The sequence below is a fragment of the Haliotis rubra genome, unplaced genomic scaffold, assembly GCF_003918875.1.
Source record: "Haliotis rubra isolate DU_JTF1 unplaced genomic scaffold, ASM391887v1 Scf338, whole genome shotgun sequence".
NCBI lineage: Eukaryota > Metazoa > Mollusca > Gastropoda > Lepetellida > Haliotidae > Haliotis > Haliotis rubra.
Window position 1 is genome coordinate 118,181 of NW_025767011.1, and position 12,782 is coordinate 130,962.

A 12,782-nucleotide genomic window follows, 5' to 3' on the forward strand; every position below is an offset into this window, starting at 1 on the left:
TAGTGGCTGCAAGAGTTGTATACTCCCCAGGGAGTAGAGATTGATAATACGATGTGCCATTGAGATTGACATCCAATTATCGAGGGAAAATAATATCAGCGCCTTGAGCAAGCACTAGTTGCCTGGATATGTGCCTTATACAAGTACCCTATAATAATGATAAAAAAATCCTTGGTATTGAATGTGTTTATGTGAAGTTCTTCTTACAAATAGACGTAAAGAATGTCATGAATCAGGACAAAGTATGCATAGACAAATCCTTTTAGTCCCAATCAGGTCCAATCAGACAATGATTGATTTCGTAATTTACAGAAACTTGGAATGATAACTCAGAACTATCCAGGTTCCATATTGTGTCCACAAGATGCTATAATCAATTAACTGTTTAACATAACGTGAGATGTGGTGCGGCCTGACATGCGTGTCTGGGCGTGACGTGGTAAAGACGTCTTGTCCAAGACGTGGAGGAAAGTCATGACTCATGGCTGGCCATTGCAATAGGGTAATGCGTTGTGTTCGCCCCTCACACTAATTCTAAGTTGCTATATTTTCCCATCAGACTGGTAGCTGGTATATAAAATATGTTTAACGCCTGTGATGTCTTTTTAGAGACATGATCAGAAGTTGCAGCAACCTTACGATTGAACCAGATCAGGGACGCAGTCTGAAGATATAATTAAGATACATATGGAAGTATTCTTGCGAAGGAAAATATTTAAACTAAAATGTCGAATGCGACTTCCACGAAAACAATCAATATTACCAATGTCTGATATTTATGCAATAAATCCTATTTGTTTTATTCATATATAATAATCTTATATCAGTTTAAAGCTGAACCTGGAACGGTTCTATAGATGAATAACAACATCGTGACATGACAAAAAAACAAACAGTTTATTCATGTTAGTATATTTGACAAACCTATACATAGATATTTTCAATACGTAGTGCACAGAAAAAAGAAAGTATACATTCACGCTTGCCGATGGCTAAACATATAGCAAACAAGATGTCACTCAATAATAATGCTCAGTAAATTATTTTCTAACGAATAGTCTTACATCGAACTAACGGATCTAACGAAATGTTTATGCCCTGGCCACTTGCTGCATGAATCGCGAATAGCGAACTATGGTTGTAACGATTTTATAAGTTGAGTTCGTTATATCCGTAGTTCACGGTATTTGATACGGATATCATACACCTTGCTCACGTACTATAGCCTAGTAACGTATTGATAGCGTTATCAGTTTTGGGTTTAAGATTTCAAGTGTACACTTTCCTTTGTCTTTCATTTAGGCTGAGGTTTACAACTTATCAGTTTCCCTAAATAGTGACGACATATATGGTGGGAAGCTTTGCATGTTACACTTGTGGGTTGTACAACAGTAGAAGCAGCTGAATGTGTCCTTGATGGACGGATTGAAGAACAGGCAGCGATTGTCTCCAGACGTTTGTTTCAACCACTTGTCATTGCACGTATTTCTGTCTGCACATCTGATGATAAAAAGAGAATTCTATTGAATACTTTCAAACCGCATAATGATCAAACAACATCTGTACGTATATAAGGTGTTTATCCTGTATCGGACCCGAGAAGATCCGGGTTAGATTTGGTCTTCAGCAACACATGCTCGTCGTAAGAGGCAATTAACGGGATCGGGTGGTCAGGCTCGCTGACTTGGTTGACACATGCCATTGTATCCCAATCGATCAATATATATGCAAATCTAAACGATTCCAGTAGTCTTCTCTATGAGGGTACTCATTCACAGCTGGGTGGACACCTTTTGTATTATAACATTTCCCCTGAACTGTCAATCTTTCTCTGTCTCTGTTTCTAATAATTGCTTGTGAGGTAATTAGTTATTGTAAGTGTCTTTGGAGAGAGGTTTTATAATTTGAAAGAACTTGTCCCCGATCCTTTTCACATTGTGAATAAAATATGTTTAAACTAAACGTGAAAATCCGGGTTAGAAGTGGTCTTCCGTAAACCATGCTTGTCGTAAGAGGCGGCTAACGGGATTGGGTGGTCAGGCTCGCTGTTGATCAATGAATTGTCTGGTCAAGACTCGATTAGTTACAGACCGCCGCCATATAGCTGGAATATTGTGTGGCGTTAAACAACAACCAAACCAAATCTGAGTGAGTGGGTGGGTTAATATTTAACGTCACATCGGCAATATTTCAGCCATAATGTTACGACCAAATCTAATACAAATGTATATCGAGAGTCATTACCGGATTGACTGCATAACTCATGGCTACCTGTAGTAATATTAATGAGTTATCTAATATCAGGTGAACAATGTGTTACGCATGGAGCTGCTGCAGATGCATGGATTCCATTTTTTTCATTTGTACATTTGAACATTCATCCCAAGCATCTGGTATGTACAAATGGATGAGCGCAAAATTAATTACTTGGTTAGCCATTTAATTGCCATAAAATCACCCCTCATCTGTTTAAATCTATGACTAAGAATTCAGAGTAACAAAATATTTTCCACACGTCCGTACTACAAAAACAGGAATAATTTAATGATCACATTTTCAATAGTTCCAAACTTCTACGTTGATTTCAAGTGCGTCATACGACTCTCGGTTTTAAGTTGTTTCATCAAGGTTACAACATTCAATGACTTTTCGAAATGTAGCACATCAGTGACAAAATTGATGTCCGATGTCAATCCCTATTTTTACTTCCCTACCATATTCTCTAGTGGATTTTAGATGAACATTTGACTTGGTGTTGCATGTGTCTGTGATGGGTAGTACCAGTAGGGCAGGATAAACTCACCGTGTCTTCAGCATCTGGTATTATTACTGACTGACTGATTGAGTTTAGTTTTACGCCGCTTTTAGCAATATTCCAGCAATATCACTGCGGGGGACACCAGAAATGGGCTTCACACATTGTGCCCATGTGGGGTATCGAACCCGGGTCTTCGGCGTGACGAGCGAACGCTTTAACCACTAGGCTACCCCACCGCCCCTAGTATTATTACTAGTGATGTTGACTTATAAATACATGATTATGATACAGTCCGTACAAATATTTTAGCACAGGTGTCTTACGATTATTAAAATCTATTTCTACGCGGTTTTAATACCATTTGTATAATGAAAGGGTTACGTTGTTTTTATTTATAATAGAAAGAAGAAATGATTTGAAGTAATACATACCGTTTACTGATGTTATAGCTTCCTGATGCATGTTTATCTAATACTGTGAAGCAGTAAGGAGTTGGGCTTGTGCACAGCTGTACATCGGTCCCTTCACATTCGATTGCTCCAGAACATTCCTTGTGACACACAGCTGCCGATCACAATCACACACATCGGTATAAAGTATAAATATGTAAACATAAATGCTAAAAATATGTAAAATAATACAAGAAAACTCTTAAGCTTAACTTCTTATATAGAATTGCGTGACAGTGAAGTCTTTCATGTTGTACAATGATAAATATCGTAGATGGCTGATGTATGAATGACGTTAATTACTAAATATAGTTCATTTCCATGGGAAGTGTCACTAATAGTGTTGGGAATTGGTGTAATTGATGATTGGCTCATTACAACCGATCAATCATCGAAAATAATTGGTTAGCGTCATTTATCAAATTTTCCTGGTTATGTTTGTTAATGCACAAAAATAAAGAAAAACATGTAGTTCTCTGTTTTTTTTCGCAAATTGCACAGAATGCATTTGCAAAATTTCACATCTTTAAAGGATGACTAGTGTGTTAGAAACATACGTTTCCTGGAGTTGTAAGATAAACTTAATCATGACTTGGAACGAGCTTGTAGTGCTTATGCAATGTCGAGACAAAATGAACCTTTTGAAAAATATTGTTATTGCAAACAAGTGGTCCAAAATTGTTTGTGTTCGATTATGACAAAACATGATCAATGCTTGGTCATTTTGTCATTGCGACCAATCTTCGATTATTTCAATTAATCGGACCACCAGTCACTACTACATACAACCATTTATTTATACAAAATGAGTCAACTGCAATCGGCACGTTATAGATATTATGTTGCAAGGTGGTACATAGGTGCAAAACTGGATGTCGTTCAAGTAGTTATATGCTTAAACACATACTGAGGGTCAACGCTGATGTTGTAGTGCTCGTCGGTGGTGATGTTGTAGTGCTTGTCGATGGTGATGCTGTAGTGCTTGTCGATGGTGATGTTGTAGTGCTTGTCGATGGTGATGTTGTAGTGCTTGTCGATGGTGATGCTGTAGTGCTTGTCGATGGTGATGTTGTAGTGCTTGTCGATGGTGATGCTGTAGTGCTTGTCGATGGTGATGTTGTAGTGCTTGTCGATGGTGATGCTGTAGTGCTTGTCGATGGTGATGCTGTAGTGCTTGTCGATGGTGATGTTGTAGTGCTTGTCGATGGTGATGCTGTAGTGCTTGTCGATGGTGATGCTGTAGTGCTTGTCGATGGTGATGCTGTAGTGCTTGTCGATGGTGATGCTGTAGTGCTTGTCGATGGTGATGTTGTCACTGTATGTCCGATGGTACTAAATGCAGGAGTAGTAGATTTAGGAAGAGGGCTAAAGTGGATCCCATTTGTTGTATCAACAGTAGTTGTATCCTTATCCATCGAATGACTTGTATCTGGCATCCCACTTGTCTCGAAGACGGTTGTATCTTTAGTCACTGAATGACTTGTATATGCCTCCGATTGTGCAGTATCAACGACGGTTGTATCTTCAGTCATTAAAGGGCTTGTATTTGACATCCCATATGTTGTATCTTTAGTCACTGAAGGAATTGTATGTAGCTCCGCATTCGTCGTCTCACCGACAGTTGTATCTTCAATCATTGGGGTACTTGTAGTTCTATAAATACCATGGGTTGAGGTTGCTGAAGATGTCCTTTGTGTCGTACTTGTAAAACCTGCTGAGAAACATATTGTCAGCACTACTTTCTGTTCTTTACACTAGTAACATATATACTCACTTTGCTTGGCAAGCGAGTGAGAAACCCATTTCTGGTGTCTCCCAGCGTGATATTGCTGCAATTTTGTTAAAAGCGGCGTAAAACTAAACTCTCTCACTCGAGAAGCGATGTTCGTGCTGCCGCAGAGGGATGGAGGATACCCCTTCTAAATCACAGCTATGTATGGGGAATGAAATTAGAGTACTCCATTTTACGCCCTCGTTATCAATAATGTTGGTTTGGTGAAGGTATTATAATCATATTTTCATTCTTCAGCAAATGGAGACCCGTGAAGGTCCGGCTTAGAATTGATCTTCAGTAACCCATGCTTGTCATAACTGGCGACTAACGGGATCGGGTGTTCAGGCTCGCTGACTGCGCTGAAACATGTTATCGTATCCCAATTGCGTAGACCGATGCTCATGCTGTTGATCCTTGGATTGTCTGGTCCAGGCTCGACTATTTACAGACCGTCGCCATCTAGGTGGACTGTTGCTGAGTGAGGCGTAAATCTAAACTCACTCACTCAACAAATGGAGGTATACCAGTTATGGGTAATGTGCTTCAGTTCCATTAGTACAAGCAACATAAATGTACCACGACTTTTAGTAGTGTGTTGGTTAAAATCTCATAACAACATAACGACAATCTGAAAATTTTAGCGACATTTATGGTTTTACCTGACCAAGGCCAAATACTTTGCAGTGGAATGTCAATATATTAACGCAGACTAAGGGTTTCGAGAAAGTCACATTATTCTCAATCTTTAGACCAACAGTCTTGTCAAGCGTATAAACACACATTTCATCGGACGTGTTTTGTTTACAAACAACATCATACAGCTGTAATACTGCTGAAAGAATTATCTGCTCATGATATAGCCAGAGTTGTACAATCGACTCTGCTTTTGGCAGATATTTCTTATGAAGGTGGAAAGGGTGATGTGGCTTCTATTGTAAAAGCCTTTCCGTTTTCACTCACCTTGAGGAGAACACACATCGTTGCATTTATCTCCATAGCAACAGCTAGCACACAAGGTGGAGATCGCCGTATCCCGCTTTCCCACAATCGGTCCAAATTGACGTAGAGTCTCACATTCCTACGTCAAAATAATTGTCATAGATTCACTGTTTTAGATTTAATAATTATAGCCCGTACAGAGAGAAGATCTAAAGGAGGTAATGTCCTGTACAGACAAAAATTAACGTGTATTGGAGTGACAGAAGGAGTATGCTTTTATGTCAGAAAATCCTCCAGAAATTAGCTTCACACGTTGTACCCATGTTGGGTATCGAACATTGGTCTTCAGCGTGATGAACGGACCCTTAAACCACTAGGCCACCCCACCGCCCCTACGTGTATTGTTATAGCGGAATCACGTTATACAGACTGATAACGTCATCTCACAGGCGTCGACCGTGACATCCCCATGAATGATGTCACTTAAGAGCAGCATAGATTGACAAGGTCCAGTTCGACACCCAGAGGTTCCACGGGGAAGCTAGTCAAGAAGTTGCTACATTCACGTCACGCCAGGTTGAAATTCTTTACATGGCGAAGTGTCAAGCGCACTCTTGTAACCTCTATTTATATTGACTTTGTGTGCTGGCGATTAGGTGCCTGACTCTGAGCGCGAGGGTTCGAATCCCGGATGGGACTCAACGCTAACACGTACTCGAACCTGTACTTTACTGAGAAAGTGTTATCCCAAATATAACCTTGGTTGCATCAAAACACTTATTAAAATGCACTGTGTATTCATCTATGATAAAAACTGGAATACTGCTGAAAGAGTGAGTGAGTGAGTGAGTATGGATTTACGCCGCTTTTAGCAATATTCCAGCTATATCACGGCAGGGGGACACCAGAAATGGGCTTAACAACATTGTGCCCATGTGGGGAATCGAACCCGGGTCTTCGGCGTGACGAGCGAACGCTTTAACCAGTTCTACCCCACCGCCCCCTGCTACAAGAAGCTTGAGAGAATAACTGCTCACCAATATTACATTTAGTGTACTTACGGCGTTTTCAACACACCCCTGAATATACTTGATGTCGTAGATTTGAGTCAACACCTTCTCTATAAAACAGTGCTGAAATATAATCAGTGCTCCGTTAAGCATGGTAAAATGCAGCATGTATCCTAAAATGCTATACCATAGCAATTGACTAAACGGTTGAACCTATTCCATATTCCAGCTATATGTTGGCGGTCTGTATATAATCGAGTATGGACGAGACAGTCTAGTCTGTCGTACAGACCCTGAAACAAATATATCCAAGAAAGCCCAAGCAAGTCTAGAAATTGTGGCAAGTCTAGATTTCCTCAGCTTCATTCTGAAAATAAAGAAAGTCTCAGGGCTCCTTTTCATTATATTATAATTTATTTTACTATGAACTTTTTTCAGTAAAATATTTTCATTTCAGAGACTAGTTGTTAGTCTAGAGACAGTCCAGTAATCAACAGCATGAGCATATGCGTCGATGTACGCAATCGGGATACAATGACATGTGTCAACCAAGTCAGCTGGCCTGACCACCCGATCCCGTTAGTCGTTTCTTACGACAAGCAGTCGCTGAAGATCAATTCTAGTCCGGATTTTCACGGGTCGACATGTCCAGACACAACACATTATAGGAACTCCTCTACAACCCAGTGGCATAAAGCCCTTCCATACTGCCACAACACTATACCAACCTCCACAATATCATGCCAACTCTCCACAATACCATACTAACCTACAACTATCACAACACTATAACACTATACATACTATACTAACCTCACATAATACCACTACCATAACACTATACTAACTCCACAACACCACACTAACCCCCATACATAACCATACTAACTTCCATAACTATACTATACCTCCACCAACACCATATACTAACTACAACCTCTATAACCTCCATACCCACTAACCACTCACAATACCATACTAACTCCTCCATAACATATATACTAACCTCCACAATACTATACCTCTCCTACCATATACTAATACCTCCACCATACCATACTAACCTCCCAAACTATACTAACAACACTCCATAATACTATACCTACTAACTCCACAACCATCACAACACTATACTAACTCTCCATAATACCATACCAACTCCACAATACCTATACTAACTCTCCACAACACTATACCAACTCTCTCCACAACACTATACCAACTACCACAACACTATACTAACTCTCTACAACACTATACTAACTCCTACACAATACTATACTAAATCCTCCACATACACCATATACCTAACTCTAACCACAAATACCATACTAACCTCCACAACACTATACCAATCCTCCACAACACTATACTAACTCTCCATAATACTATACTAAACTCCACTACAACACTATACCAACTCTCCACAATACCATACCACAACACTATACCAACCTCCATACAATACTATACTAACTTCTCCCACAACACTATACGTTAACTCTCACAATACTATACCAACCCTCCACAACACCATACTAACTCCCTCCACAACACCATACCAACTCCTCCACAACCATACATACTATACTAACTCCCATAAATACTATACCATACTAACCTCCACAACACTATACCAACTCCCACAACACCAACTAACCCCCATACCATACCAACTATCCACAACACTATACCAACCTCCACAACACCATACCAACCTCATACAACTATATACTAACTCACTCCATAACATATACTAACATCCAACATAACACTATACCAACCTCCATACCAATACCATATACCAACCTCCATACAACACTATACACATACTAACCTCCACAACACCATACCAACTCCACTCTCCATAACACCATACCATACCAACCTCCACAACACCATACCACTACATACTCCTCCACAACACCATACCAACCTCTCCACAACACCATACCAACCACTCCACAACACTATACCAACCTCCCACAACACCTATACCAACCTCCACAACACCATACTATACCAACCTCCTCAACACCATACTAACCATACTAACCTCCACAACACCATATTATACAACCTCCACAAATACCATACCAACCTCCACAACACCATACCAACCTCCCACAATAACATATACCAACCTCCACAACACCATACCAACTCCCTACAACACCATACCAACCTTCTCCACAACAATACTAATACCATACCAATCCATACAACACTATACCACTATACCAACCCTCATAACAATACCATACTAACCTCCTCCATACAACACCATACCAACTCTTACAACACCATACCACAACAACCATACCAACCTCTCACAACACCATACCAACCTCCACAATCTTACTACCACAACACCATACAACAACCTCAATAATACCATACCAACTCATCCACAACACCTATACCAACCTCCACAATACCATACCAACCTCCACAACACCATACCAACCAAAGTAGTAGTAGTAGTAGTAGTTGTGTGTGTAGAGACGGATGTTTTATTATTTTAGTGGTAGTGGTATCGAGTGAGGGAGTGAGTGAGGCAGTGCGTTTAGTTTTACGCCGCACCCAGCAATATTCCAGCTACATGGTGGCGGTCTGGAAATAATCGAATCTGGACCAGACAATACAGTGATCAACAATATGAGCATCGATCTACAAAATTGGGAACCGATGACATGTGTCAACTATGTTAGCAAGCCTGACCACCCGATCCCGTTAGTCGCCTCTACGACAAGCACGGGTTGGAGGAGGGGTGGAGTAACAGTATCTGAGGATGAGAAACGTGAACAGCACCAACCTCATCACCCTGACATATGGTCTCATGTTGGCATCGTCGTGGGTCCTTTATAAAGCGACAGTTGTAGCACACGTTGCTCTTCCCAACTGCAAGTACGTTCAGTCATTATCACTGGATTGTCAAATGTTTGGTTTAAAGGCTTGGGACACACAACAATGTCACCACATTAGTAACCTTTACAAGTCTGATTTTACGATTTAATTATTAAATACAATTAAATTAGATACAGTTTAATTAAATAAATTTGAAAGTACTTGACAGATCTGCAGAGTGATGGTATTAACGTCTCTTTATGGATTCAGATAACCAAACATACGCCCTGCACTGCAACCGCCGCGGTTGCATAGGTTGCCATGGCAACACTCCACACACTTGAGTGGCTTGACGTCACGCTTACTGGAGACTGATCTTTGCACGATTGCCGTGTAACATTCCTGGAACAGATCATATATACTCATGGAAACGAATAAGGGAACACCTGACCACACATACAACTGCAACGTTACCGTGGCGTGCCGACCGGACGAGGTAACTCCACCTTCATACTGCAGAACCCCTTAATCCGATAATACAACACACTTGATATGGATGTGCAACTTCTTGATTATTTACACACGACGTTTCTGGGCTAATACTTGCCCTTTAATCCGGTTCATGTTTCTTGTGACATTTGTGCCAAATATCCATTTTCGGATTTACTTATATTTAAACCACGGGTAATATACTCATGGAAACGAATAAGATAACACCTGAAAGTACAAGTATTCCTTTATTCTTTTCTAGGTTTCCTCACAAGCTTTGTCTTGCACTGTAGGTTAAATTCTGGAAATGTATAAAGGAACACTTATTCCCTTATTCCCTTATTCGTTTCCATGAGTATACATGCATTTTGTCTAGTGGCATTCCACACAGGCCCTCGTGTCTTTGCGAAGATTAAAGATTTAAAAAAATAAATATGAGATGATTCAACGACTCGAAATGATTCACAGCACAATACATCATATTGTGAAGCATTTCGAGTCGGGGGTCATCTCAATTGTTTTATATTCTACCGGACTTTGAAATTTACTACAAATCCGTCATTCATTGTTACATAGATGAAATATATTTGAGACGGTGAATTGTATTCAGATAATACCACAGTGCCAAAATCGCGGCCTGGAAATAATAATTGATTACATTACGTTTATGTTGGTCATTAAGGGCACTATTTGTTGTCGTACAGGTAAATCTGTAACCGTCAAACTCATGATGAGATTTCAAAACAGAGGCACCATTTAAGGTTGCTTTGTTGTTTAACGCCACACTTAGCAATATGGCGGGCCATATAAGGTAATAATAACTCGTAAAACTCACTGAAATCCTTCGACAACCGACGCTGAAGATATTCGTCCCACCATTTGTGGAATATTCATCTGTGTAACATTGCTGAAACATACATGGATAGAAGAAAATTACAAAAGTTATTGTGTTGACGGATTGACATAATCCAACACCATGTTGACAATGAAATCAGACATGTTGACCATGTTGATAATTAATTCAGATAGATTATAAGCGAGTGAGTGAGTGAGTGAGTGAGTGAGAGTTTAGATTTACACCGCTTTTAGCAATATTACAGCAATATCATGGCGGGGGACACCAGGAATGGGCTTCACTCATTGTACCCCTGCCTGAATCGTAAGAGGCGACTGACGGGATCGGCTAAGTCAGGCTCGCTGACTTGACAGATTACATGTCACATATTGGCTAGTATTTTTGACAAAATGTCCTGAACAAGCATCCATATTATGCAAGAGTTATCTATTTCTTGTAATCTGTCCGGTATGCTGTTCTCCTGAGGTACCCCGTATGACCAGTTGACCCTACCTCATCATGTCCACACTGTGTGGTCACGTTACACAGATACGGTTCCTCCACACTTGGACACGAGTAACAGCGAGGACCACCTGAAATCAGATCCATGTCTAAAATATCCATACATATAGACCTCCGTGACATTCACAGTAAACTAAAGTCAGGTATTTTCATTGAATATATGTCTTGGGGTAGACTGGTCAAGTGTTTACTTGTCACGCCACGGGCCTGGGTTCGAATTCCAAGGTAGGTACAAAATGTGAATCCAAGTTTCGGTTTTCCCGGTGACAATGCTGGCATATTCGTCAATGATAGCACACCTGACAACTGTGTTTATAAATATTACTTCATATTTCTCAAGCTATCCTTCTGTTGTTGTACAAACCTGGGGCGTTCCTATTGACTGGATTGCTTGGAGAACACCCAGAAAGTTTCAGTACAGATATAACTGTAACACAAAAATACACAGCTATTTCAACAAACACGTGACATATTTACGATCAATAACAAAAGTACTGAAATAATAGAAAGTATTTTGCGAAGAAATGTGATCAAAAGGGCGTCGGTCATTAATTGTAATTTTAGAACGAACATTTTTGGGGGCAGGATACGCTAACATTTTCTCAGACACCTGCAACCATTACTACGACAGCGATTCATAAATATATGATCATAACTGGAATCATAGCTGGAATTAAAATCGAATCTGCTAAAATTTTAGCAGGCTTTAAGAAAAAAAAATGAAAACAACTTGCCAGTTTCCACTGGGGCTATTGTTGATGGCTTGGCTCTTACCTGCGATAAGAATTGACCTGAACATGGCGGCTGTGTAGACTACAGGTGAGGTCTACCTCCGGTTGATCGTCAGATGTTCACCTATTATGACCTTATAAATATTTCAACCAGGATACCATAAAAACAGGATGGTGATCTATTTGTGTAATATCCTGTCAGTTGCAACTTTCTTCGCAGTTGAGTCAAAACCTACTTGTCCTATCTTATCTCGCACTAAACCTGAAAGCTGTTCGGTCTTGAGGATTGCAAAGAAGTGTGAAGTGAAATGGGACGGATCTGAAGACATGACGTGTGACCACAGATGATACCATTCTATCGACGTTGTAAACACCATTGTAGGCAATTTCTAATTGTACTAATTTTTAAGGGGAGGCACAAGTCGAGG

General features: G+C 40.1%; 1 protein-coding gene across 12 annotated transcripts in view; it reads right to left on the bottom strand.

Moving 5' to 3' along the window:
* Positions 1-12,627, bottom strand: part of LOC124284505 (mucin-5AC-like) — a 34,095-nt gene extending 21,468 nt beyond the window's left edge. For 3 of the 12 annotated variants that reach the window (XM_046720588.1, XM_046720587.1, XM_046720585.1), the window contains exons 1-7: positions 12,398-12,610; positions 11,988-12,050; positions 11,615-11,694; positions 11,102-11,173; positions 10,062-10,179; positions 9,746-9,831; positions 6,982-7,053 (exon numbers count right to left, since the gene is read on the bottom strand). In XM_046720588.1, the coding sequence (XP_046576544.1) occupies positions 6,982-7,053; positions 9,746-9,831; positions 10,062-10,179; positions 11,102-11,173; positions 11,615-11,694; positions 11,988-12,050; positions 12,398-12,422 (516 nt within the window). In that variant the 5' untranslated portion in view covers positions 12,423-12,610. Of the gene's footprint in view, positions 1-882; positions 1,501-3,189; positions 3,323-4,114; positions 4,919-5,941; positions 6,060-6,981; positions 7,054-9,745; positions 9,832-10,061; positions 10,180-11,101; positions 11,174-11,614; positions 11,695-11,987; positions 12,051-12,397 lie in introns of those variants that run through there. The other 9 variants (XM_046720584.1, XM_046720580.1, XM_046720578.1 and 6 more) reach the window with 6 other exon arrangements.
* Positions 12,628-12,782: the final 155 nt, after the last annotated feature.